At 23.6% G+C, this 27,814-nt stretch overlaps 5 protein-coding genes, 1 long non-coding RNA gene and 2 other non-coding genes across 15 annotated transcripts in view; 4 read left to right on the top strand and 4 right to left on the bottom strand.

Moving 5' to 3' along the window:
* The first annotated feature begins 305 nt into the window (after positions 1 to 305).
* On the top strand, positions 306 to 4,373 carry Rexo5 (RNA exonuclease 5). 4 transcript variants are annotated; one of them, XM_012494564.3, is made up of 11 exons: positions 326 to 547; positions 934 to 1,152; positions 1,480 to 1,655; positions 1,717 to 1,895; positions 1,975 to 2,221; positions 2,282 to 2,480; positions 2,564 to 2,789; positions 2,867 to 3,011; positions 3,074 to 3,324; positions 3,416 to 3,809; positions 3,883 to 4,373. In XM_012494564.3, exons 3-11 carry the CDS (start codon positions 1,527 to 1,529, stop codon positions 4,174 to 4,176), a joined length of 2,064 nt encoding a protein of 687 aa, XP_012350018.2. In that variant the 5' UTR covers positions 326 to 547; positions 934 to 1,152; positions 1,480 to 1,526; the 3' UTR covers positions 4,177 to 4,373. The 4 variants fall into 4 exon arrangements, with proteins under 4 accessions (XP_012350019.2, XP_086769250.1, XP_012350018.2 ...); XM_086913124.1 differs by lacking the exon at positions 934 to 1,152 and having other exon boundaries at positions 310 to 547; XM_086913125.1 differs by lacking the exon at positions 326 to 547 and having other exon boundaries at positions 840 to 1,152.
* A 181-nt stretch (positions 4,374 to 4,554) lies between these two features.
* Positions 4,555 to 9,631, bottom strand: LOC105736949 (uncharacterized). Its single transcript, XM_086913123.1, has 4 exons — positions 9,433 to 9,631; positions 8,914 to 9,226; positions 8,525 to 8,838; positions 4,555 to 8,391 (listed from the first exon to the last, which is right to left on the bottom strand). Exons 1-4 carry the CDS (start codon positions 9,470 to 9,472, stop codon positions 5,270 to 5,272), a joined length of 3,789 nt encoding a protein of 1,262 aa, XP_086769249.1. The 5' UTR covers positions 9,473 to 9,631; the 3' UTR covers positions 4,555 to 5,269.
* Positions 9,632 to 10,136: 505 nt separating this feature from the next.
* Positions 10,137 to 10,209, top strand: TRNAK-CUU (transfer RNA lysine (anticodon CUU)). The gene has a single exon. It is a non-coding gene; the product is annotated as a tRNA-Lys (tRNA).
* Positions 10,210 to 11,857: 1,648 nt separating this feature from the next.
* On the bottom strand, positions 11,858 to 19,144 carry LOC100868194 (uncharacterized). Its single transcript, XM_086913122.1, has 5 exons — positions 18,943 to 19,144; positions 18,398 to 18,728; positions 18,047 to 18,321; positions 17,825 to 17,938; positions 11,858 to 17,590 (listed from the first exon to the last, which is right to left on the bottom strand). The coding sequence occupies exons 1-5, from the start codon at positions 18,980 to 18,982 to the stop codon at positions 12,711 to 12,713; spliced, it is 5,640 nt and encodes a 1,879-aa protein (XP_086769248.1). The 5' UTR covers positions 18,983 to 19,144; the 3' UTR covers positions 11,858 to 12,710.
* A 1,857-nt stretch (positions 19,145 to 21,001) lies between these two features.
* LOC100863248 (receptor expression-enhancing protein 5) lies at positions 21,002 to 22,302 on the bottom strand. Of its 3 annotated transcripts, none has more exons than XM_012494566.3 (4): positions 22,034 to 22,302; positions 21,412 to 21,644; positions 21,199 to 21,334; positions 21,002 to 21,120 (listed from the first exon to the last, which is right to left on the bottom strand). In XM_012494566.3, the coding sequence occupies exons 1-4, from the start codon at positions 22,158 to 22,160 to the stop codon at positions 21,080 to 21,082; spliced, it is 537 nt and encodes a 178-aa protein (XP_012350020.1). In that variant the 5' UTR covers positions 22,161 to 22,302; the 3' UTR covers positions 21,002 to 21,079. The 3 variants fall into 3 exon arrangements, with proteins under 3 accessions (XP_012350020.1, XP_012350021.1, XP_086769246.1); XM_012494567.2 differs by having other exon boundaries at positions 21,002 to 21,117; positions 22,034 to 22,293; XM_086913120.1 differs by lacking the exon at positions 21,002 to 21,120 and having other exon boundaries at positions 21,143 to 21,334; positions 22,034 to 22,265.
* A 331-nt stretch (positions 22,303 to 22,633) lies between these two features.
* Positions 22,634 to 27,814, bottom strand: part of LOC100868315 (uncharacterized) — a 56,638-nt gene continuing 51,457 nt past the window's right edge. For all 3 annotated transcript variants that reach the window (XM_086913117.1, XM_086913119.1, XM_086913118.1), the window contains 2 exons: positions 26,825 to 27,340; positions 22,634 to 26,482 (listed from right to left, as the gene is read on the bottom strand). In XM_086913117.1, the coding sequence (XP_086769243.1) occupies positions 26,030 to 26,482; positions 26,825 to 27,340 (969 nt within the window). In that variant the 3' untranslated portion in view covers positions 22,634 to 26,029. The remainder of the gene's footprint in view (positions 26,483 to 26,824; positions 27,341 to 27,814) is intronic.
* LOC147656873 (uncharacterized) lies at positions 22,734 to 26,761 on the top strand. The gene is made up of 2 exons (XR_015293600.1): positions 22,734 to 23,253; positions 26,036 to 26,761. It is a non-coding gene; the product is annotated as an uncharacterized LOC147656873 (long non-coding RNA).
* On the top strand, positions 25,131 to 25,202 carry TRNAQ-CUG (transfer RNA glutamine (anticodon CUG)). The gene has a single exon. It is a non-coding gene; the product is annotated as a tRNA-Gln (tRNA).

Raw genomic sequence — 27,814 nt, 5'->3', positions numbered from 1 at the left:
GAAATATAAACTTCTATAAAAAAGATTAATGTTATTTATTTTATATTTCGTTTGTATTTATAACAGAATTTGTATTAATAAATACAAATATACAAATATAAATATATATCTTTGAGTAGTGATATATATATTTTCCTTCCTATCTTTAATAAAATCATAATGAATATTAAAATTGATTTATATTTATGAATCTATACAATTTTTTCATAATATAATTTCTTAATATTATCTTAAAATAATTTAAATCGTTGAAAATTTGCAATCTTTCAATATATTTAATTCTTTAATATTTCGTTGTAATTGTCAAATGCTGACCTCTAGTGTCGACAAGTTATTATATATAAAGAAAATAACGTGTCTTTTAATTTGTCAAATATGATACATAAAAGTTTAAATATTTTAAATAATATTTATTCATGATTTAATCGAGACTAAAAAATTATAATCTGGTTTCTATCGTACGTTACTTTTATAGGAATTTTTATTTTTCTCAGAAGAAAGGATTCAACAAAAACATAACCTTATATATGATATATGATCAACAATGGTAATATGTTTTTATTATTTTTTATAACAAGTTTTCTATTTAGAAATATATTAAAAATTAAATTACTTATAATATATTGATTCATAATTTTATTTTCTTTTATCCGAAAATTCATTTTACGATCTTTTCATTTCGTGTAAATCAATTTAAGAAATTGCACAATTATGTAAATCGGCAAAAAGTATATTTCACTATTTTGCTTATTATATGTGCATTGATTTATTTATTAAATTGAAATAAATTAAGGACACTTTTGAACTATCACTTTATATATATTTTATATACTAATATAAAACATATGCTGTACCATTTATCAAGTGGCATTTAGTATTTAACAATGGATGGTAACCAAGTAATGGGGAGAAAAACGATAAAACTTATTATAGGTACATTCTTATAGTGAATATCAAATTGAAAGATTATTGTGTAAACTTTTTTCACATGAAATTCAAGAACTGTGTTTCTGAATTTTTATATAAACAAATGTATTTATTTGTCAAGGGTTATATCCAACCCTCATTTCTACATTTCTTATACAGAAATGTATAACATTTCTCTGTCATTATTCAATATACAAATATTTTTCTCTTTTCTTCAATTTTCAGGTAAATGTAATTAAAAATCTATTTTTAGTCAAAATTAAGTATTATATATAACCTTATTTACATATCTTATTAAAAAAAAAAAAAATGTAAATAAACATTTTATCATATTATATATTATAATAATATTATAATTATAATAATTAATTTATTTTCTTCTAATAAAATATGAATTTCTTTTTAAAACAATGTATGTTTTTAAATTTATGTTTTAATTTTTTTTTTATTAATATTTATAATTAAAAATAAAATAAAAAATATATAATAAAACTTTAAAAAAATTAAAATTATTAATTTATATCAAATTTATTCTTATTTAATTTTTTATAGGTGATTAACTTTAATTTTTTTCAAAAAACGTAAAAAAAGAAAATATTATGAAGAATCTAACGACAAAACAATTACAAAGAATAGAAAAAAAGAAAAAGAAAATGGCTGCACTTCTGGAAATAACTAAATTAAATGATAAAGATAGAAAAGCTAAAACGCATGTTTTTAAGAAAACTGTTAGTATACTTATTTAAATTATATTACTTTTATTATAATGTATGATAAATATTATTTCAGTCTATAGAAGCTGATCAGTCAAATGATACAGACAACAGTGATGTTTCCATAGAGGAAAATGTCAAACGTAAGCGTCCATGTGATGAAGATTTGAAAGAAACATTTCTAGAACATTCTACTAAAAAGAAAAATATAGAAGGTATTGAAGAGTCAGATGCACTTGCTAACAAAAAGCCTAGGTTTGTAAACAATAATATATTTGTATTAATATTAATATGATATATAAAAATATGATATTGCATTTGTTTAATAATATAGATTAAGCGGAGATGAGTATTTAAAATTGAAACACGAATTACGAGAACGTAAAAAGCAACTTACAAAAATACCTCGATTTCAATTAAAAGCAGTTGGTGAAAGTGCTAGTTTAAGTATTAATGTTAAAAGTGAAAATAGAATTCCTATTTTTCTTAGTGATGTGCAACATTTATTGTTGTATTCATTACATGGTCATCATTCACCATATGTACCAACAAGATGGTGTCAGCTTGAAAAATATAATAAGGTAAATATATATTGAAAAATTATTTGAAATATCATTACTCATTGACAAATTTTTAAAAAGGTCACGCACACAGTGGTCTTTGTTGTTGAAGGACTTTCTTTATACCACTTTATGGCTTATGAAAGCATGTTTCCTTATATAACATCAAAATTGGAACATCGTGTAGAAATTGTAACACCTACAGCATATGGAGGATCAGTAATCGAGGATCTTGCAGCTGTTCCTATAACTGGAATACAAAGCGATAAATTAATTAAACGTATATGCATTTTAAAATATTTGTTTTATCATATTATAATAAAAAATTATCAAATAAATAATATATTTCAAAATTATACACAGAATATGGATCATTAGAAGCTGCATTACAAAATAATAGTGATGTAATAAAATTATTACGGACTGTTTTTCCGATGTATGAAAATTCATCAACGAATGCTGAAAAATTTAAAACTGGATCTGAACTACCTCCTACAGATAAATTTCCTCGTACACAATTACTGTTATCATTATGTCAAATGGTAGAAGAAAATTATCCTGTTCCATTGAAAGGAGAATTAGCAAAAAAGTAATAATAGTAGAAATATTATGAATATTATTGATTATGAATTATTGAAATTCAATAAATAATTTTCTAATATTTAGGTATGAAAATTATATAATGACAAAAGATGTTTATGTAGAAGTTAATGCAAAATCACCAATGTTTGGTTTAGATTGTGAAATGTGCAAAACAACTACTGGAGAATTGGAATTAACAAGAATATCTCTTGTGGATGAAAGTATGAAAGTAAGTTCAATTCTACAATTATTATAAAGAGGGTATACAAATTCTATTAAATTCTATCGCAGATTATTTATAATAGTCTGGTAAAGCCGGATAATCCTATAACAGACTATCTCACACGCTTCAGCGGTATAACAAAAAATATGTTGGATGGTGTTACAACTACATTATCGGATGTTCAACAAACATTGCGAAAATTATTACCTACAGATGCAATTCTTATAGGACAAAGCTTAAATTCTGACCTTCATACGTTAAAAATGATGCATCCATATATTATCGATACATCCGTAATATTTAACATTACTGGTGACAGGTATAATGTCTTTTTCTTTTTGTGTCATAGTTTATTATTCAAAATATTTTCAAATATAAATTATAATAAATATTTTAATATTCAATTATAGATATAGAAAAACGAAATTACAAACTTTAGTAAAAGAATTCCTTGGTGAAAGAATACAAGAAAATAAATCTGGTCATTGTCCTACCGAAGATTCACAGGCTTCTATGAAATTAGTACAATTAAAGTTAGCAAATAGTTTGGATTATGGAGATGCTGTGTTACTTGGTCAATGCAATATGAATGTATTAAAAATGGAAACAGAAAAGAGAACGAATGATCAACAATCATTTAAAACTGAAATACGGAAGTATGCTACTTCAATCTTCAAACATGTAACAAAAGATAAAAAATCTGCTGCCATTGTGGGTATTGGAGAAGTTATGAATGAATATTCTAAATATTTAACTTGTTCTCTCAATATTATGGACGATGAAAATTTCAATGAAAACGATCAAGTATGTTTCATTGCTTTAAGATTAAATTTTATTTATTGGTAATTATTATATTATATGTTACTATTATTTATAGGTACGTCTTGTAGTAGCAGATAATGATAAACAAGCTGTACTTCGAGCTTCACAAATAGCCATGGAACATGCCTTTACTTTGTGTCATGTTAGAATAAATCAAGAGAAATTAAAATATGATCAGATAGAAAAGACTTTTCGTACTGTAAATAAATGGGTATATAAATTATGGCAACATATGGCAGTGAATGGTTTAGCTTGTGTTATATTTCCTGGAGAAAATAACGCAGCAAATGGTGCTTGTTTTTTGAATTTGAAAAAAGAAATATCTGAAGATTGTATAGTAGGTGCTTGAAAATAAAGAAATCTGCAATTGTATATTAATTTAAAAGGAAATTATTAAAGATGTATAATTCTAGTAATATTATGAATTGTAAAGAGATATACAAAAAATTAAAAAATCTCTTAACGATTAATTTGCATTCGATAATTATTATTTTATAGACATGTACAAATATTGTATTATTAATAAACTTTTTTATTCCTTGTAAATTTAATAATATTTTTATAATATGTATGAATTCTATTGAATACGTTCTTATGAAATTGTGAACACTAAATTATTTTTTTATGTTAAATTTAATTAGGTTGATTATAATTATTTTTTATTAAATATTTAAAAACTAATTATTTTTATGGATTTAATAATATGGGAAAAACAATAAAGTTAGAATTTAGAAATAAAAAAATATCCATATTGTTTTATTTATTACAATTTAATTTATTATATTAATTATGATAAAGTAAAAAAAGTTTATAATGTTTATATTAAATGTTTATATCATATTTTAATAATTATACTTTATATTACAAGATGTACATTATTTCATATATCAATAATAAATTACGTAATTACAAATGTTACAATTTATGAACAATAAGTATGATAAACAAGTAAAATTACGAATTCATAATACAAAATATATTATGTTTTTATAATAGATTTATACGATCGTATGCATCGTATCATTAGCAATATAAATTTGCCAAATCATACAATATTATCATATCGATGTTATATCATATATATGTACCAGAACTTAACAACAAATAATTAATATAATAATTAAAATGAGTTTTAAATTCATAAAAATATAGTAAAAAAAACGTAAGCATTATAGGAAGTTCACTTTACATAGAACATCCTGTATATGGTTAAAAATATTTTAATTATTCTGTAATTTAAAGAAAAAAATTCAAATATTTATAAAAGAAAATATTCTGAATGCTATATATATAAAAACTGCATAAGAAATTCACGTCAAAATGTCAAATTGAAAATACATAATCTTAAAATGCATTTACAATATTTTATAAATAAAAATGATAATGGTTTTTTCAAATTTTTAATTATATCATTGCTACAGTTAAAGAATGATATAATAAATTTAATGAAACATAAAATTATTAACAGAAGATTTCATTTCCTGTTTTTTTAAATATTTCATATAAATAGACACAGATTGTCTTGAATTTCTAGCAAGCATTCTATCTCGAAATGAAATATTTTTTTTGTTTCTAATCTTTTGTATATCAATAACATCAAAATCAGTAGTACTTCCAGAATTACTTGGTAAACTAAAATCCTGTTTTACAAATATCTTTCTTTTTTTATTAGGTTTGGATTCATAGGTTTCCAATTGCTTTCGTTTTTGTATTGTATTAGACATTGAAGTATTTTTTAATAATAATTTTTGCTTTTTTTGTGGTATTTTTTCAAGTAATTCTTCTTTGTCTTGTAAAGCAACTTCTTTTAATAATTTCTGTTTTCTTTTCTTTTCTTTAGACAATTCATTTGAAATATTATTATTTGGCAGATCATCCGAGTCTTTTTTATGTTTCATTATTACTTTAGTTTTTTCAATTACAGAATTTGTAAGATTTGAAATATCTTTAATTGTGTTTTCTTTTTTCTTTTTCCTTTTTTCTTCATTATATACATTTTTATCATGATTTTCTAAATTTTTTTCAGTAATATCTTCAAATATTTCTTCTTTCATTTCTGTATCAGCAATATTTTTCTTTTTTTTATTTTTCTTAAATAATTGTTCATTTAAAACATTCTTATTTGACGGAATATATGAAACTTCCTCCTTTTCATTTATTACATTGATGTCTTTATCTATATTTGATAAATTAGAAATATTTTCCACTCTAATTTCTTTTTCCTTTTTCCTTATTTTTTTATCAAGATTTTTTGATTTTGTTTCAACAATATCTTTAAATATTTCTTCTTTTATCTGTACATCACTATCATGTGTTTTTTTTTTCTTATTTTTCTTAGATAATTGCACATTTAAAATATTATTATTTGATAAAATGTCTGAAACTTGCTTCTTTTTCTTTATTATATTATTTTCGTTATTTATATTTGATGAATCTGAAATGTTTTCAAATATATTTTCTTTTTTCTTTTCTTTATTTACTTCATTATGTATTTCTTCATCAAAATTTTTCGATTTATTTTCAATGATATCTTTAATAACTATTTTTTCTTTCATTTGTACATTAATATCATATGTTTCTTTTTCGTTTTTTTTCTTAGAAAATTGTTTATTTGTATCATCAGTGTTAATGAAAGGAATAAAATGTTCAGTATTCTTTACTATTTCTGTATTATATATTTTATTCAATTGAAAATCGTTTTCAAATAATATCGGATCACTTATTTCTTTCACTGTTGATTGCTTTCGTTTTTTTTGCATTTTTTGAAGATCATTTTCCAATATATTAAATGATTTCTTTTCTAAAGAATTATTTACTTCTTTGAATATTTTTTTATTTTTTTCATTGTCATCTTCATTTTCTTCTTCAATTTGATCGTTTTTTTTACTACTATTAATAGTATTTGTTAATTCTTTGAACATAGTATCTGATTTTAGTATTGGTGCACTTTCATTTAATTTATCTTTCTTCAAATATCTTGTTCTAGGTATGTCACTTCCCAAAACTGATGTTGTTTTATTTAATCCTAATACTTTAGATGACATTGGCCTTGATAGATTTGTTTCTGTTACAAATTCAATTAATTCAGATGGAAGACTTCTATGCGCAAGCCTTTCATTGCATTTTAATTTTTTTAATTTTTTCTTTAGCGTTATATCTTTTTCCTCGTCAAGAGACAAATTTTTCTGAACATCATAAGTTTTAATATTAAATTTTTCTTTATTAGATAAATTAATTTTAGGAGTACTATATGTCATTGATACATTATCTATTTGTACTTTTTCAGTAAATATTAATGATTCTTCAATATTTTGATTTTGCATTTTTTCCTTATTATTTTTCTGATCTTCTTTAACATTTTCTTTATTGCCTAATTCATATTCAATTTCATCTTTTTTATGTTTAATTTCCATTTCTTCATCTTCTTTCTTTTCACTTTCACTTTCTTCATCTTCCTTTTCTTCAATTTCTTCATTTTCTTTCTCTTCACTTTCTTCATCTTCTTTTTCTTCAATTTCTTGGACTTCTTCTTCTTCCTCCTCTTCACTTTCATTTTCTTCTTCTTCTTCTTCAATTTCATCATCATCAGCTATAAAATCAGCCATATCTGATCCATTATCATCTGGATCTGATGATTCCGTTTCTGATGCTCTACATTCATCTCCTGGTACATGATCATCGGAAAACTTCGAAATATTTTTACCGTGAAAATTATATTCTTTTTGAATATCAGAATCTATACTATTATTAGATTCACTATCGCTAGTTTCGGCAAATAAAAATTTAGGTATGTTCATGAATTTTTTTTGTGTATCATCTGAATCAGAAATATCTTTACTTCTTTCAGAGTCCGATGAAACATTACTCGTTGTTGAATAATTTTTTTTCAATTTTTTTCTTGTTTTATCTCTCAATGATTTTCGATCTGATAGGCGTTTATTTTGTAATTTTATATCTTCTTCTGCATCTTCTATATCACTTTTTATTTCTTTTTTCTTTTTATTTTTATCTTTTACACTTTGTTGTTTATTGCTAGTAGAAGATTTATTTTTGCTATCATTTAATTTATATTTATCTTCTGATATATCCATTAATATATCTGTATCATTTTCTACTTTCATGAAATTTTTTTGTACTTTCAATATGATAGTATCATCTGAATCATAATCAAATGTTTTTTTTTCATTTTTCTTCAATTTTTCTGCAGATAACCATGCTTCTTTATCGGCTAAAACAAGATCGCATTTACCCTCTTTTTCATTTTTTATATTTTCATTTGATAAATTTAAAGAATTTTTATCAATTTTATTATTTTTCTCTTTCCATTCAATAACTGAAACGTCTTGAAATAAATTTGCTAAATTAGTATTAGAGTCATCATCAACTTCAAATTTTTCTTGATATTCTTTAATTATTGTTCTATTATCTGGATATTTTTCTTTTGATTTTAATTCATTTGTACATTGTTTTATTAACATTATTGAATCATTAGATTCATTTTGCACAGATTCTTTCTCTGGTTGCTTTTTTTCATCAAATATTTCTTCAACAAAATCAGTAGTATCTGTAATAAAAATACGATTTTAATTAAATTAGTTATGTTGGCTTCATTTATATTAGTTATTATTACCTTTTAGTCACATAAATATCTAAAAATTTTGATAAATTACTTATATATAAGAATAAATTAATCTTACCAATGTTATTTAAATGCTTTTCATATATACTGTTATTACTTGAGTCACATTTATTTGTTGGCAAATCATTTTTTTGTGTAAGTTTATTTAAAGTTATTCTAGAAAGTTTCATTGATTCTTCTTTCTCTTCTGTAACAGTTATTTCTGAAGGTATTAGTAAAGATTGTCTTTTTGTTTTAATAGATGTTTTTATTAATTCACTGTTTTGTTTTTCTGTTAGTTTATCAGATGTATTTTCAAGTCCCACAGATCTAGCTCTTATATTACGTGTGTTTCTTGCTAATAATGGTGATTCAACTCTTATAAAATGTTTACTAAAAAAAAAAAAAAATTATAATGAATAAGTGAAACAAAATTTAATTGTACAAATGATTCATTATTACATATACCTTCTGCGACTATCTGTCATTTTATTATTATTAGAAGTATTACTTTTAGTTTTTCTTGTTGGTGTATCAATATCTGTTTCTAGGATTTTAATATCTGATGATATAGTATTTGTCCTAGAACGTAAGTTTCTTTGATTTTCAATGGAAATAGTATTGTTGATAGTAGTTATTTGTTTTCTTGGAGTTTGTGTATTATTAACATCAGTTAGAGACAATTCAGGTGAAGAATCATTTTTTTTAAGGTTTTGTTTAATTCTTGAACTTCTACGAAGTGGTGAATAAGCCGATTCGATAAGGGCACGAGTCTTATCATCTAAAAATTTAAAAGAAAAATTTAAAAAAGTAAAATAATAGAATAAATTTTAAAAAATATTAATTATATGTTTGAAAAAGATTTAAAATAAAAATTAACATCAAATCATATTATATAATTGATAAAAATATAACCATTGTTTAAATCAACGGTTATATTCAGCAATTGAATAAATCATATGTATATATAAATGAAAAAATACGAACCATGTTTTGCAACCATTTCATTAATTGATTTTCGTGGCATTTTTCGTTATTAAAAATATGTATAAAAATTAACAATAACTTAATAATTCATTAAATTCATTAAATAAACAATAACTTAAAAATTTCATTAACACGTGTTATAACAAATGAATTTAAATTAACAACTTATTGCATCTTTATTACGTTATGGAATAAACATTCAGAGACATCAAGCGGCATTTATTTCCAAAAGATTAAAAAAAATTTTTTTAAAAGAATATATAAATATAATAAATACAGTAATTTTGTATAATTTAAAAATTAATGTCGTGTGAAAAAATAGAAATTTATAATGCGTTAAAAAGAAACAAAGCTATAATTTTGTATATATAAATTATTTCGTAATTATTTTCAAAATTATAATAAATAAATTGAAAAATAAATTAAAGAATTAAAAATTTATTAGGTAAAATAAACAATCAGAAGAGGAAAAAAAATATTAGTTTAATTTTAAAATTATAAGTTCACATTCACATTTGTTTGAAAGTAATATTTGAAAATAATAATAAATAATTTTGTAAATAAAATTTCATTTATATGTAATATTTGCAATAATGTTAATGTATATTTACATTAATATATTGTATATTACATTAAAATATATAATGTTTATAAAAATTATATTTTTACAAAAAATTTAATATTGAGTTTCCTTTACACAAAGAGCCCGGCTAGCTCAGTCGGTAGAGCATGAGACTCTTAATCTCAGGGTCGTGGGTTCGAGCCCCACGTTGGGCGATTTTTTTTCTTTATTATTTAGAGATAAAGAAAATTTTAATGAGAATATCAAATAAAGTTAATAATTAAAATATATAAAATACAATATATCCAAGATTATTAGTTACAGTTTGAATGAAATTAGATTGTTTACAAATGTTGAAGCAACACATAATGATAGTTTTTTAATAATTTTTTCTTTCATTTCTATATGAGTTATTTAAATTAAAGACATATTTTTTCTTGTTCTTCTAGTTCTTGAAATATTCCAAAAAATATTTTAAAATAACATATGATTAAGAATATTTCAAATTTCAGATATTTTTATTTTTTCAATATGAATAATAATGGATAAAAATTATTTTTTCACAATTATCTTGATTATAAATTTCATAAAAATATGTGAATTGAATATTTTCTCCAATAGAATAAATAGAATAAATAGAAATGATTTCATATATTTTTATGCAATACGTATAATTAAAATAAACAAGATTTCAAAAAACAATTCTCATTCAAGAAAAATTGGCATTATTTTTTGTTATCAAGATTTATACATTACCTTTATATATATAAAATAAATATATATATATATATATATATATATATATATGATGTTTTATTTATTATATGAATAATATATATAAATAATAAAATATAATAATACATTAATAATAAAAATTAGACTAAGATATACAATAGATACATACAAATATATGGACAAAGAAGGCGAATAGGAAAAGAAAAGATTGAACATAGAATAAAAATTATACAATCAACATTATTTCTAAAGAATTGTAAATGAAATATACAGAAAATAAAGAAAACAAATAATAAAAAAGAATAGAGATAAGGTAAGAATTCACCATCAATGCTTGAATATTGAAGATATTTTTTCAAATACAAAATAGAATAGGAATTAAGGATTAACGCCATCTCTTGAGTGAATGATATCTCTTCAAAAAATCATTTTTTTAAAAACAAAGAAATAGTTCTTTCAACAATCAATTTTTATTCTATTTATGTTCTTTTCTTATTATTTGTTCTCTTTCTTGTATTTACGAGATTTTAAAAATGATACTGATTATATAATTTTTATTTTTATCTTTTTCCCACTATTTGTTTTTTTTGTCTATTTACTTTTAAGTGCATAATTATAGGTGAAATATAGAATATTAATTGAACATATTTTTTTCAAAAATTATAATGAATCTTATTTCATATATTTATTAGATATTCAATAACAGAATATTTGTTCCATTTCTTATTTATCTATATATCGAAATTTAGTTTTAATCTCAATCATTATTAATATTAATATTATAATCTTATTTTGAATTGTATAACGATAATAATTAAAATAATAATAAAATATATTATCATATAATATTATCATATCTAAATAATTAATTTAAATAAGAATTTAAAAAATTAAAAATATTAACTTATCTTAATCTTTATTACTTTTAACGAATATATTTAGCTTATGTAACAAATATCCTTTTCTGAATATATCGATAACATTATTATATGTATAAAAATAATATAATCTCCAATAAAAACTTCGATAGTTCAGCAATATTTGTCAAACGATAATTTAAAATTAATGAAAAATCTAAGTTTTGTTTCTAATATTTTTTTTATCATTGGATAATATGATAGTACAATATGGATGAATATATGTAATATATATTTACGTTAATATTAATACATCAAATAATTAATTCTAACTATTAATTATAAATAATTAATAACTATATATAAACTATAATTTTAACTATGCCATTATAATGAAATATGAAAATATGCCGTACGAAGAATGTTAAACTTAATTACATCGATTCTAATTATTTTTTTATTAAATTAATCCTTTTTATATAAACAATATATTTTATTATACTATATTTGAAAAAAATATTATAATAAACATAATAAAATTAGAATTTATCAAAAAAACGATCATCCATATCGTTTTATTTATCACAATTTAATTTACGATAATTTACGATACGAATCAATTATAATAAAGCAAAAACTAAATGCGCTTGTATTATATTTAACAGCCATACTTTATGTTACAAAATTTACATTATTTCATATGAATAATAAATTACACATAATTGCAAACATTTATATACAATTAATAATAGACTAATAACTGATCGCCATTAAAAACATAGATAAAATAATTTTTATTTTTAATATTATGAAATCGTAATGAAAATAATAGATATATAAGCGTTAAAATAAAATGATTAAAAATAAAATGATTTTAGAAAGGTAAACAGTTATATTAATTATGAAATTAACACATGATATGTTATATATTTTTATCATTTTTATAAGTAAATAATAAAAACAAATTATTTTTTTAATTATTCTAATTTAAAAGATAATATTTTAAAATTTATAAAAAAAATTATTATATTATATTATGAATCCATGCAATGAATTTAATAAAATATGTAATTAACAAAAAACTTTGCCTTTTGTTTTTTTAAATACTTCAGTAAATAAACAAGTTATCGAAAATTCCTACCTAAGATTTTATTTCGAAATGAAATTTTTTTTTTCTTTCTAATTTTTTGAATATCAGCGACATCAAAGTGAGTCGTACTTCCAGAATTACTTGGTAAACTAAAATCTTGTTCTACAAGTATTTTTCTTTTTTTATTAGCATTAAATTCATCAGTTTCTAAATATTTTCTTTTTTGTATCATGTTATATGTCAAAGCATTTTCTAATAATCTTTGTTTTTTCTGTGGTATTTTCTCTAAAATTTCTTCTTTATCTTGAGAAGTAACATCTTTTAATAATTTTTGTTTTCTCTTTTTTTCCTTAATCAATAATTGCTCATTTGAAACATCATTCAACATATCTGAGAGTTTTTTCTGTTTTATTTTAGTCATTTCTTTTATATTTGTAATATTTGAAATATCGTTAACCGCGCTTTCTATTTTTTTTTTCTTTTTTAATTTATTATATATTTTTTCATCATGACTTTTTGATATTGTTTCGATAACATTGTCCACTATTGGCTTTCTCATTTGTACATCAGTATCATATGTTTTCTGTTTCTTCTTTTTCTTAGATAATTGCTCATTTAAAATATTATTATTCGATAAAATGTCTGATATTTTTTTCTTTTTTACTATTTTAGTATTTTTATTTGTATTTGACAGATTTAAAACATTTTCAATTGTGTTTTCTTTTTTCTTTTTTCTTTTTTCTTTTTCTTCAGAATGTATTTTTCCATCTAAATTTTCTGCTTTTGTTTCAATAGTATTTCCAAATATTTGTTTTAATTGTACATCAGTATCATATGCTTTCTTTTTCTTATTTTTTTTAGATAATTGCTCATTTGAAATATTATTATTTAATAGAATACCTAAAACCTTTTTTTTCTTTTTCGTTATGTTAGTCTCCTCATTTATATTTATTAAATTTGAAACATTTTCAATTGTATTTTCTTTTTTCTTTTTCTTTTTTACTTCATTGTATATTTTTTCATCATAATTTTCCGATCGAATAATATCTTCGAATATCTTCTCTTTCATTTGTACATCAATATTACATGTTTCTTTTTTCTTTTTTTTCTTACGTAATTGTTCATTTGACATATTATTAGATATTGAAGAAACATCTAAAGCTTCCTTCTTTTTCTTTACTACATTAGTTTTTTCATTTATATTTATCAAATTTGAAACATCTTCAATTATTTTTTCTTTTTTCTTCTTCTTTTTTACTTCATTATGTATTTTTTTATCAAGATTGTCTGGTTTTGTTTCAAGAATGTTTTCAAATATTTGATGTTCCATTTGAACATTATTTTCATATATTTTTTTCTTCTTTTTTATTTTATCTTTTACTTTTCCTATTTCATCATTATTATCATCATTAGTATTAATAAAAGGAACAATTTGTTTTGTTTTCTTTAACATATCTGCATTTTTATTCAATTGAAAATCATTTTCAAATAATATAGGATTAATTGTTTCTTGTACTGTTGATTGTTTTTGTTTTTTCCGTTTTTTTTTACGATCATTTTCTAATATATTGTTTGCTACATTAAATAATTTCTTTTTTAACGAATCATTTACTTCTTTAGATATTTTTTTGTTTTTTTCATTGTCGTCTTCATTTTCTTCTTCAACTTGAACGTTTTTCTTACTACTATTAATAGTATTTGTTAATTCTTTAAACATGGTATCTGATTTCAGTATTGGTGCACTTTCATTTAATTTATCTTTCTTCAAGTATCTTGTTGTAGGTGTGTCACTTCCCAAAACTAATGTTGTTTTATTTAATCCTAATACTTTAGATGACATTGGCCTTGATAGATTTGTTTCTGTTACAAATTCAATTAATTCAGATGGAAGACTTCTATGCGCGAGACTTTCATTATTTTTTAATTTTTTTAATTTTTTCTTTAGCGTTATATCTTTTTCCTCGTCAAGAGACAAATTTTTCTGAACATCATAAGTTTTAATATTAAATTTTTCTTTGTTAGATAAATTAATTTTAGGTGTACTATATACCATTGATTCATTGTTTTCTTTTGAATTATCTATTTTGACATCAAGATCTTTTATTTTTTTATTTAATATTATTTGAGATTCATTTAATGATTTTTCAATATTTTGATCTCGCTTTTTGTCCTTGCCCTTTTTCTTATTTTTTTTAACATTCTCTTCAATATCTAGCTTAACATTATTTTCAATTTCTTCATCTTTCTCTTCTTCATTTTCTTTATTTTGCTTTTCTTCAATTTCAATTTCTTCATTTTCTTTCTCTTCACTTTCTTCGTCTTCTTTTTCTTCAAATTCAATTTCTTGATCTTCTTTCTCTTCATTTTCACTTTCTTCATCTTCTTTTTCTTCAATTTCAATTTCTTCATCTTCTTTTCCTTCGCTATCTTCGTATTCCTTTTTTTCAATTTCAATTTCTTCATCTTCTTTCTCTTCGCTTTCTTCGTCTTTTTCTTCAATTTCAATTTCTTCATTTTCTTTCTCTTTACTTTCTTCTTTTTCTTCAATATCAATTTCTTGATTTTCTTTTTCTTCATTTTCACTTTCCTCATTCTCCTTTTCTTCATTTTCTTCACCTTCACTTTCTTCTTCTTCTTCAACTTCATCATCATCAACTATAAAATCTGCCATATCTGATCCATTATCATCTGGATCTGATGATTCCGTTTCTGATGCTCTACATTCATCTCCTGGTATATCATCATCGGAAAACTTTGAAATATTTTTACCGTGAAAATTATATTCCTTTTGAATATCAGAATCTATACTATTATTAGATTCACTATCATTGTTTTCACTATCGCTGGTTTCGGCAAATAAAAATTTAGGTATGTTCATGAATTTTTTTTGTGTATCATCTAAATCAGAAATATCTTTACTTTTTTCAGAGTCTGATGAAACATTATCTGTTGTTGAATAATTTTTTTTCAATTTTTTTCTTGTTTTATCTCTCAATGATTTTCGATCTGATAGGCGTTTATTTTGTAATTTTATATCTTCTTCTGCATTTTCTATATCACTTTTTACTTCTTTTTTCTTTTTCTTTTTATCTTTTATACTTTGTCGTTTATTGCTAGTAGAAGATTTATTTTTGCTATCATTTAATTTACATTTATTTGCTGACATATTCATAAATATTTCTGCATCATTTTCTGCTTTCATGGAATCTCTTTGCATTTTTAATATAACAGTATCATCTGAATCATAATCAAATACTTCTTTTTCTCTTTTTAGTTTTTCTGCAGATGAATATGCTTCTTTATCAACTAAAATAAGATCATAATCGCTTTCTATCTGATTTTCCAATTTTTCAGTTGACAAACGTTCAGAATTTTTATCATGTTCATTATTTTTTTCTTTCCATTCGGTAGCTGGAATGTCTTGAAATAAATCTGTCATATTTGTATCAGAATTATTATCATCAATTTTAATCTTTTCTTGATACTCTTTGGATATTGGTTTATTGATATCTGGATATTTTTCTTTTGATTGTAATTCGTTTGTTTGTTTCTTCAATATCAAAGAATCAGTAGAATTATCTAATACAAAATCTTTTTCTAAATTTCCTTTTTTTTCAGATGCTACTTGAATAAAATTAATAGAAGATTCTGTAACAGGATAACTATTTTTGTTCAAATTAGTTACATTGTCGTCTTTTATATTGGTTACTATTAAATCCTCTGAATTCACGTAAGTATTAAAAGATTTTGATAGATTAGAAGATGAATTATTCGTTTCAACTATTTTTTGTAAATAATTCGTATCTTCATGTTTTGATTTGCTGGAGTTATGAATATCTGAAATTAATTTCATGTCTATTGAATTCGATAATTCTCTATTATTTAATTTAGGTGATAAAATCTCTTTCGTACAATTTATTTCATCATTTTCGTATACAATGTCTGATGTATTTGATTCGTTATTTTTATTTTTTATTTTACATTGATCATCTGTATTTTCATATTGATTTGTATTATCTTTTTCAGAATCATTTTCACTCATACTTTCCTTTTCACTTGAAATATCCATTTTAATATTTATTTCAATTTCACATTGATCATTTGTAATTTTACATTGATTTGTACTATCTTTTTCAAAATCATCCTCATTCATGCTTTCTTTTTCACTTGAAATATCCATTTTGATATTCATATTATCAATTTCTTTTGATTCTTTATTTAATTTAGAATTAATTTCTATAGATTCATTATCATTTACTGTATTTATGTCTTCTTTATTATCATTTATATGAATAGAAAGATTTTTATCTGAATTTTCATTATATAGATTGCTATTGCCTGACTCTGTTTCTGGACTTATAACTAATTTTTGCATATTATCAGAATTATCTTCCTGATTTATTGAAATACTTTTAACAGATAAATTATTAATTGAATCGGTGTCACTTTCAATTTTCTTTACAGAAACATTATCATTATCATTTGACACATCTGATAATTTTTTAGAATGTTTTGGTGTTAAATTTATTTTAACACAAGGAGATTTACATTTATCTTCATTTGAATTATTTGAAGTTAAACTAGATCGTGAACTTTGTTGTGTATTATTCATGTTTTGTAAATCAATATTTGTAAGAATCTTTTTATTACTATGATCTTCATGTTTTTCCAAAGTATCATTTAAATTCTCAAGTTCTGATTTCATGGATGTATTTTGGTTTTCATTTTGTGAAAGTATTTGAGATTTATCTGATTTTTCTTTTATTGTAATATCTGGAGACAATGCTTTTTTATTTTCTAGTTCTACATTTTTACTATTATCTGGTATTTTTTTATTATCCACAATTAAATTCTTCTCAACATCTTCAATTTTATTTGAAGAATTTTCTGGAGCATTCTGTTGTGTTATCTTAACTGTAGTAAATATAAATACAAATATCTGTTAGTTCTTATGTTACATTTTAACTATTAAAAAAATATTATTAATAAAACATTTTTTTATAACTTTTTATTAAGCATTTTATTATTATTTTATATTATATAAAAAATGAAAAAAATATTATGATTTAAAAAAATTACAATTTAATTGTGTAATTAATAATAATCATGTATCATAGATTATAGAGAATAAGAATAAATTAAACTTACCATCATTATCTAAGTGTTTTTCACGTATACTGTTATGGCTTGTATCATATTTGTTTTTAGAAAATGATAATGAATCATCTTTTTCTTCTATAGGTTTAAGAGAATTTTTTGAGTCTAAAAAAAATTTAATATTACAAAAATGTTTTAAAATTTAACGACATTATAAAATTAAAATTTTTAGAATTTAAGTATATTTTAAATAAATATAAAATTTAAAAATACCTGATTGTATACTTTCATTAATATCAGGTAATGTACGATTTAATGTTACTCTAGGAATTTTCATAGATATTCCTTTTTCTTCTGTAGTTACTTCTGAAAATATTAATGAAGATCGTCTTCTTGTTCTAATAGATGTTGTTAATTCATTGTTTCGTTTTTCTGTTAGTTTATCAGATGTAGCTTCAGGTCCCATAGAACTAGCTCTTGTATTACGTGTGTTTCTTGTTGCTGATGGTGGTGAATTTGCTTCTGATCCAGCTCTTACAAGGCGTTTACTAAAAAAATAATAAAAAATAATGATAGATGAAACAAAGTTTTAATTATATACAAATTATTAATTATTATACATACCTTCTTCGACTACCTATCATTTTATTATCACTAGAAGTATTACTTTTAGTTTTTCTTGTTGGTGTACCAATACCTATTTCTAGGACTTCGCTAATATCTGAAGATACAGAATTTGTCCTAGAACGTAAATTTCTTTGATTTTCAATAGAAGCCGTATTGTCCATGGTAATTAATCGTCGTCTTGGACTCTTTGAAGTTTGTATATTATTAGTGTCGCTTAGAGACGATTCAGGTGAAAATTCATTTTGTTTAAGGTTTTGCTTAATTCGCGAACTTCTACGAAGTGGAGAATCAACCGATATTGTTTCAATGTGGATACGATTTTTGCCATCTAAAAATTTAAAAAAAAGTGGAAAGAAATGAAATGATACAATCAAATTTTTAAAAAAATGTCAATTATATATTCATAAAAGTTCTAAAATAAAAATTTATATAAAAACACGTTATAGAATTGATAAGAATATGATATTCAATGCTGAATCGACCGTTATATTCAGCGGAGTGAACCGCGTGCGCATAGAAACCAAAAAATGAAAAGTACAAACCAGGTTTTCCGGCTAGTTCTTCAACTGATTCTCGTAACATTTTTTATTATTAAAATATTAGTTTAAAAATATTTACATAAATAATAACAATATTCAATAAGTATATAACTACCCACTGACACGTGTTACAACAAATGAATTTAAATTGACGACTTGCTGAACGATCTTTTACTACATTGCGCGCGGAACATCCAGAGCATCCAGAGACACCAAGCGCCAAAATTTGGCGACATTTTAATTCTTTCCAAAGGACCGTTAAAAATCTTTTTTAAAAAATTTTTTTCGTATTTAAGAATTAATATCGCGTAAAAAAAAAAAAAATAACTAATTTAATTTTGGTAATAAAGTTTTCAATTTTTAGGAATTATTTTCTAATTATTCCAAAATAAGACAAATAAACCAATAAATGAATTAGTAGAAATAATTAAGTAAAATGCACAATCAAAAGATAGAAATGATTTTAAATTTATTTTTAAAACTAATATTATGATATTTTATATTTTATTTTTACTATAAATAACATTGATACTAATTATATAATATTGTTTTTATAAATAAACATATAATATTAAATTTGTATATATAATCATAAATATTATCATAATGTACAATATGTATACCTGTATATTAAAGCTTATCAGGGCCATTTTGGTATAATAATAACAATATTAAAAAGAAAGATAAAATATTTATTTTTTCTACGATTTAGGATTCTTAAACAGAATAATATTTCTGTTATCATAATTTTCGACAATAGAATGACATCTTACAGTTTTTCTGATATAATATTTAATCGTAAATTTGAACAACTTATGAAATATTTTGACAATCAATGTAAATTTAAAATATTTGATTTTTTAATTTTTATTTCGAGAAAAATAATAAATGCATGAAAACTATATATGATTTTGCGAAGAAATTATTTTTAAAAATATTTTTTTTGTGTGATGAATTAATATTTAATAATTATATTATTAATATTTAGTAATCTTATTTTTAATAAAAGAATTTTAACTTTGCTTAAATTTTTATTTTTTTAATTAATTTCATTAATAATTATTATTTTCATACAAGAATAAGAAGAAAGGTAACATTAATCGAATAATTATTAAATAATTGATATTGTAAAATAATATTCGTTAAATGAAGAAAAAAATATGTGTCAAAAAATTAACATTTTTAAAATTTATAAACAGTTTTTTGTTTGCGTTAAAACAAATGACTTGCTTGTTTCAGAATAGGGGCCGAATGAAATTGTTAGAATTTTTAATTGTTTATGAAATATCAATAATTTTTTGTTTATTATCTATTCCATTTTAAAAAAAAATTATTTTAAATAAATTAATCTTTCACATATCATTGTATATTCACATTCTCATTGTCTTAAACTTAAATTTATTTACAAACTTTGGGAATATAATTTGTGCCATTTGTACATTACAATATATTTAAGTATAATGTATTTTTATAAAGATTATTTATTTAATAATTAATTCAAATATTTGCAAATTATCATACATTTTCAATATTAAAAATATTTGTGTTTATGTGATGATTGTAAATATAAAAATATCTTTGCACAAATATTTATACATTAGTAGAAAGTGTTTGAAGTAGTGTTATAAGTGCTGAAAATATTAATATTGAATCATAATTAGTGTTAAAATATCATTAGAAAATGATATTATGTTGAAGTTGATGTAATAATCTAAATTATCTTATAACTAGTAATTAAATTTTTTAATTCACAAATTATCATTATTAATTCTCACAACATAAATTAATATTACACAGCCATTTTTACAGAACTTGTTGAATTATATTTTAAGATAATGAAGTACCATTCATTATAAAATATAAGATTTTATAACAAATACAATATCATATTGGTAATTGGATTTTACAAATATTCATAGTAGCATTTGAATAATAGGCACAGTTGATTATAAAATTTACAATGTTATAAACATTGTATATCGGAGATTAAAGCTATCAAATATATCTTCTCCTTCTTTTTTTTCTTTTATTAAGAATAAATAACAAGAAAAAACAGTAAAACTTTTTAAGGCATTATTTTTTTATTAAAAAAAAAAGTGAAGGCAATATAAAATTTAAGCCGCCTTTAAAATTAAGAAAATTACTCTTGTTTTTCTGTCAGCAAAGTTGCAGCTTTAACTGCTGAAATAAAAATATATAAGATTTAATAAGATTTAAAAAGAATTAATCCTATATTGTATCTCAATATAATATATATACCAGCATCTTGAGCAGATGATATTAACTCATCAACTTTTTGATGGTATCTTAAAAAGTTTGGTCTAATAATACAGTGATATAATACTAAGGAGCCATTACGATCAATAGGTGCCATTAACCAGATATAAAAGAGACACTGTGAAAATCAAATCATATATAATTTGTATTTTATATTTATAATAAATAGAATTAAAATATGCTGAAATCTTATACCTTAAAGAGCCAATAAACTGGAAACCAGCATAAAATATAATCTGAGAAAAATTCAACAATTGTAAAAACTGCAAAAACAACCCAATAGGTCAGCCACTTTGTATCATCATCCTTTTTAGGGGTTTCTAAGGCTTTCATAGAACAATATGCAGGATATATAAATCCAAAGATATTACAAACTAATTGCTGACCTATACCAAATACCAAATATAAAGCTGAAAATCCAACAACACCTAAAAGAAAGCAAATAATATAATAACATTAAAAGAAATTTTTTATAAATTGATATTCTAAATTTTTATATCTAAATTTCAATAAAGAACCAAAATATAATTATTATAATTGAAAATAATCAATTATTATCGAATATTTATGAAATCTTATCCCATAAAATAACCATATAGATAGAAATTTTTAATACAATAATTTTTGATATAATTAATTGCATGTGAAAAAATGTAAAAGATTTAAAAGTTTTTATTCTCAAGTCAAGGATTACGATAGAATAATTGTATTCGTTATAGCTTGTCGTTACATAAATCGGGAATAATTGGTTTATACTTTATACTATTGGGACAAAGATTGTCACAAAGAGTTCACAAAGTAATTCTAACGTTCGTACTTAAAAAAACGTAAAGTCGATCAACTCCTATTTTTTTTTCAATTTTGGCGAGATATTTTGTCCATAATTTGTTATCATCATGTAATGCCTTCTCCAAAGATTGTTTAACGGCTGCTATTCTCGCCATTTCGTTCGAATTTTCTATACACAAAATTATAAACGATACTTCTCTTAAATTTGCAGCCTCACTACTAACTTTACTTACATGCGAATCGATATCATTGGTAAACGATTATATAGAAAGGAATGCGAAGGTAAATGTGACATCTATCGTTGAAATAATGAAAGTAAAACGTTAAAAGGAAAAGAAATTTAAATTTATTAAATATGTTTATAAATTATTTGATAATATTTGTATTATATCATATTTTACTTTTTTATATAACTTTTATTTTTATTAATATTTAAAAATTTAATGAACAGAATTTCAAATTTTTGTTATTATTTTCGGTTCATCAAGTTATAATAAATTATTATTAGCAACGTATTCATTAAATTAGTTTTCAATCTATATAATATTAATTATAAAAATTAATATATAAAATAAAACAATAAATATTAGGTATAATATCAAAATAAAAAGGATCACATAGCCATGTATAATTGGCAATATTCTTATTTTTATTATGAGATATTTTTATCTCATTTAACACAATTACACATTGTTCGAGCATTTTAACGCTATTTCATCATAGATCACTTATTGTTAGTGGGTGTACAATTCGATTAAATATTATCACATTTACAACTTGTTTTTCTTATTATTTTTTCTTCTCTTTCTTTTTTTATAAAAATACGTTCCACCGTTATAAGTATGGATCGATTCAACGTTTGACGGAAATACATAAATATGCGAGGACAATAAAAATTCATACTTAAAAACCTACATTCGATAAAAGTCTCGCGACATCGTGTACGAAACGAGTAGGAACATTTTAAGAAATTATTGTTTGGCACTGCAGCTGAATCACTGTACGTTTTCTTGTTCACTTTCTCAGTTGTTTCTTTGAACACGAGTAGAATAAATAAAGAAGTGCTGATTCATACCTTGACCAAAGTACAAAGTATTATATGTTTGCGGCAAATCATTGGTTGTTCAATGTGTATATGCATTATTGTATTTCACATTATGCGTTAATTGTGCTTCGCAATTATGTATAGATTATGATTTAATGAAAAAGTTACAATTTTCATCAATGATATTATACATATTATTACAGGTAACATTAATACAAATTAAATTGATATCATCCATTAATACAATTAACCGATAGAATTGAAGTAAGAAGGTTGTAAATAGAAAAATTAAAATTAAAAAAAGAAAATTTTTTTCTAAATATTATTTCTTAATAATACATATCAAAATTTAATTAATGTTACACTTGTGTGTATTACAATTTGAGTTTTTTTTTGGACATAATTAATTGGGAATATTCATCCATGTAATTTTTATTATTTATCTCTTTAGAAATAATATTTCGATTACATCTTGTATGATATCGTTTCGCGATTATTTATGCATTGAAACTTTCATCAGGACATGCAATAAATAGAGCGACGGTTTATCTCGCAAGATATTACCGCCAAGTGTTTCGTTCACACGCATTTCATCCTCTTTACAAGCATAATTAATAATATTCGCTAGTTTACATTATTTGCAATATATATATATAATTATTTCGATCTGAATATTTATTACATCAATGTTCATTATTGATTCATTTATTTATTTGCGTCATAAAAATTATTTCGATTGTACGCGGTTGCCATAATAAAAATTTTTTAACAAAAATTTTATAAATGATATTTTGATTTTATCAATCTAAATGATTTTTTACGTATTTTTGTGTTTTAATATTATGCTATATATTTTTAATTTTAAATATCATTGTATCGACATAGAAATGTGATTGTTCTCTTTGTTTTTTTTCTTTTTTATGATAAATTATGAACAATTGACATTTATATTTTATCTTTTATATTTTATAATTGTTATGGCACTTACGTTCTAAGTGACTTTAATTAATTTATCTATTCAAATCTAAAAATTTTATCGAGTCATTTATCTTATCTGAAAATTCAAGGTTTGAATCAAGCTAAATGATCGCAGTATCCATGCACTTCTTTATTTTTAATAAGATCTGATGATTAATTTTGCATTTGATCGAGCAAGATGTATGCTTATTCAACGAAGAATTATATTGTAAATGTTCTTTTTTGATTATCATATAATACAAAAGCGACATTATTTTTTTTTTTTTTTTTTTTGCAAAATAACATTTAAATTACATCAGACTTCGTAACAAACGAATAATTACTTTTTAATATCATTAGTTAAAAAAAAAAAAAAACTCTTAAAGCTGTTTCCTCAAGCGATGATATTTCCTTATTATTTTCTAACAAGTAGTATATTATATTAATTTTTATCTTATTTATGTATACGCTTCTTACGCTCTTTGCATCGCTCTCTCGTCCTCTTTTTTTCGTGTTTACAATTTGATACTCTTATGTTTTTCTAATCAGATATGTATGTACGCATATCGAGGATATATATTTACATATTCTCGCAATTTGATGAATTTTTTAACCTTTGTTCAATACGTTCAATTAGACGAATAACTTGGATTCGAGTAACTTGACTTCAAATGCGTGCCTATACAAGATGAATTACGCGATTCGAATTGACAAGACAAGAAATCGATTTGAGGCATATTTGAGGCATATTCTTTTTTCTAAAAAGTTAAATATAGATCAATGATTTTTAAACTTATTCGAGTTCGAAGATCTCGTTCATATTATAATGCGCATTTCGCCGAACTGTAATCATTAATTAATTTATATTTTTGATTATTGTTGATAGAGAATAAAAAAATATTTTTATCGAATGACAGATTTACAAATGGCAATTAGATTTCAAATTCCTCAAATTCAAGTAATTCGTCTAATGTGAATGAGATCAAACGATTGATCGCTTTTATCGCATATAATCGATTGTAATCGATATTAATTTTTTGATATTTGATCGATTTCGTTACAAAAGTACGTGATGTTTATTTACAAGTACACACTATTTTATCTTACGTAAAAAAATTTTCAAGGTCTCATGGTGTAACGGCTAGCACTCTGGACTCTGAATCCAGCGATCCGAGTTCAAATCTCGGTGAGACCTTCGACTTTCTTCGTTATACTTTTTTTTTGATTCGAATAGAATGCTAAATTCTTTAAACGGTACGTTATTTTTTTCTTCTTTTCTTTTCTTTTCTTTCTTTTTTTTTTTTGTTATTATTATTAATTCTTATGATTATCCAATACGAAATATATTACGAAATAAAATTATGTATGTACTTTTATAATTTTTCGTAGGAATGATGATAGAGATTAAAGAAATGTTAACATTCTTTTCTTTTCGTAAGTTTTTTCGTAAATTATTTTATAATTTTGATTTTCCAAAATTTATTACAATATTATGAAAACGAAATACTTCTCATTTTTGATTGTACAGTTATTTAACTTTCGTTTCACTAGAGAATTGATATTCTTTTTTTGCAAATGCAAAATTTTCAATAATCGAAATCAGAAAATTAAAAAATAATAACTTGGATTTCATATAAAGAAGAAGAAGAAAGATATCTTGAAAAAAGAAATGCATACGAAAATAAATTTAATTTTAACAAGAAATGTTTTCGTTTTTACTATAATTACTAAAATAATCACTTCGTATTACAAAAATATCTAACTTTGTTAGAAATGCCCCGGACACAATTGTCGCTTGAATAGAATTAAATAAAGTCGTTAGAGAAATATTTAAAGAGATTCTTTCCAAAACTTTCCAAAATGTTGTGTCGAAAATCAAAAAAGATGAATCCGAATCTTAATCGAACAGACACGTATATCCTAATCATATAGATCTAATCTATTTGTAAAAAAGATTTAAAAAAAAAAAAAAATCGTTTTTATTCGTAGAAAAATTCTAATAAAAATCGTACAAAATTTTCTTCACAGTTTCGGGGTCTGTAGCAGTTTCTTTTCCATCGATCTCATTTTGATGCATTTGGCAAGGAGCGCTATTATCGTGAGTATGGCGCCAAGAAACGAGACTATGCCCAACACAACGAGCACCATAAACCAGTTTTTAAAACTGCCGATCCTGTCGCCGAAATCGCAGTTGCAATTCTCGCTCTCGTTCAAATTCAACGCTGAAAAGTTTACCGGCCTCAGAGAGATTAGCTTGAAATCGTCCTGTATTTGCCGCCTGCTCGTAGAATTTTGCGCCTTCTTTATAAACCTGTACGATATCGTGTAAGTGAACTCTTGGCCATCGTACGACCCCTTCGCGCTGTAATATTGTATCAACAACTCGTTGCCGCTCGATGTAAGAGGAACTTGTATGTTATTGATGTCCTGGTGGGATACGTCGCAATAAGACCACATCAAGACGCTGTTGTTCACCTGGAAATTCGATATTATCATTTTTTCCATTGCGACAGTTGTGATTCCTTATTTACATAACAGGAATCGTAGAATGAAGACGAGCCCTTATACGTACAGCGAAATAATATAAAAGAAAGGACAGAGAGAGAGAGAAAGAGAGATGCTAGTACATTACGTGCAGAAGATACATCGACACGAATATCGATCGTGACGAGAAATTTTGTAAATAATAATAGAACCGTTTGATTTGATTTGAATGAAATAGCGTATTGAAAATTAAATTAGCTCACCGAGAAATATTTCGGTTCTCTTCAAATTTCATCCGTAATCCGTAGATTTTACCGTTAATTCCTTACTCACCTCGATCCCATTGTAAACCGCGATCTCGTTTCCAGAGCAATAATTCAGGCTGAAGTTCCGTCTCTGCGGCGTGTACTCCTGATCCGGCTCGTTTCTGATTATCTTCATATGAACGTAGATCCTCTCCGACGATCTGCCCATGAATTTGTAACTGCACAAAGTATTGGGCGGATACCAGCTTTGCAACGACTTGATGCTCTCCCTCGTCCGTTCGCTGCTCCTGTACACGAACTCGCAATTCTGATCGTTTCTCATCGCGTACGCCTCCTCCGTTTCCTGGAACGACAACTGGAAGCCGTCGTGCATCACGGTGCCGTCCTGCTCCGCGAAGAACTCGACGACGATGTTCCTCCCCCTCGAAAGGATCCTCGGCACGTGGCCCTCCCCGCAAAACTTGGAGATCTCAAACATCTTCCCGTCCACGTTCTCCAACAATGTCAGATAATCGCCCACGCAACTGGTGCTCCCCAACCTCTCCGATCCTCGACCCTTCTTTGCGTATCGGTACTCGGGAAGCTTTTATTGGAAATGAGAGAAATGTGTAATTCGATTTTGTTCGGATTAAATATTTCGATTAAAATTCGGTGGCTTTTTAACATGGTTCTTGTTAAAAGTTTATCAATTAATCCTGATTTAATTAATCGTTGGTTCAATTAATTTCATTACTTGATTCGATCAAGTTGATATAATCTGTAGTCTAGATTCGTGCATTGTGCTTATTCTTTGCAGAACGTTTGATCAACTTGTTCCCCGCAAGGAAACTCGGCGAGAACAGTTTAGCTCAGAGTTTGCTAGTTACCGGTGAATCCTTGGTCGAGAGATTAAAGCGCAAACAATACTTGCGAAATAATTTCCGCAATTCCGTCTTGACTTCTCGAAGTCATCGATGAGTTGATCGCTTCGGTGGTTTACGGAGAGAAGGAAACGAAGCAACGAAATGAAAACTGACTTTTTAAGATTTTAACCGCTTAATAAATTTTTTCCAATATC

The sequence above is a fragment of the Apis florea genome, unplaced genomic scaffold, assembly GCF_048593485.1.
Source record: "Apis florea isolate Af1SG1 unplaced genomic scaffold, ASM4859348v1 contig_3496_pilon, whole genome shotgun sequence".
NCBI classification, from domain to species: domain Eukaryota; kingdom Metazoa; phylum Arthropoda; class Insecta; order Hymenoptera; family Apidae; genus Apis; species Apis florea.
Note: the sequence above shows the minus strand (reverse complement) of the source record. Positions and strands in the feature narration are given on the sequence as shown.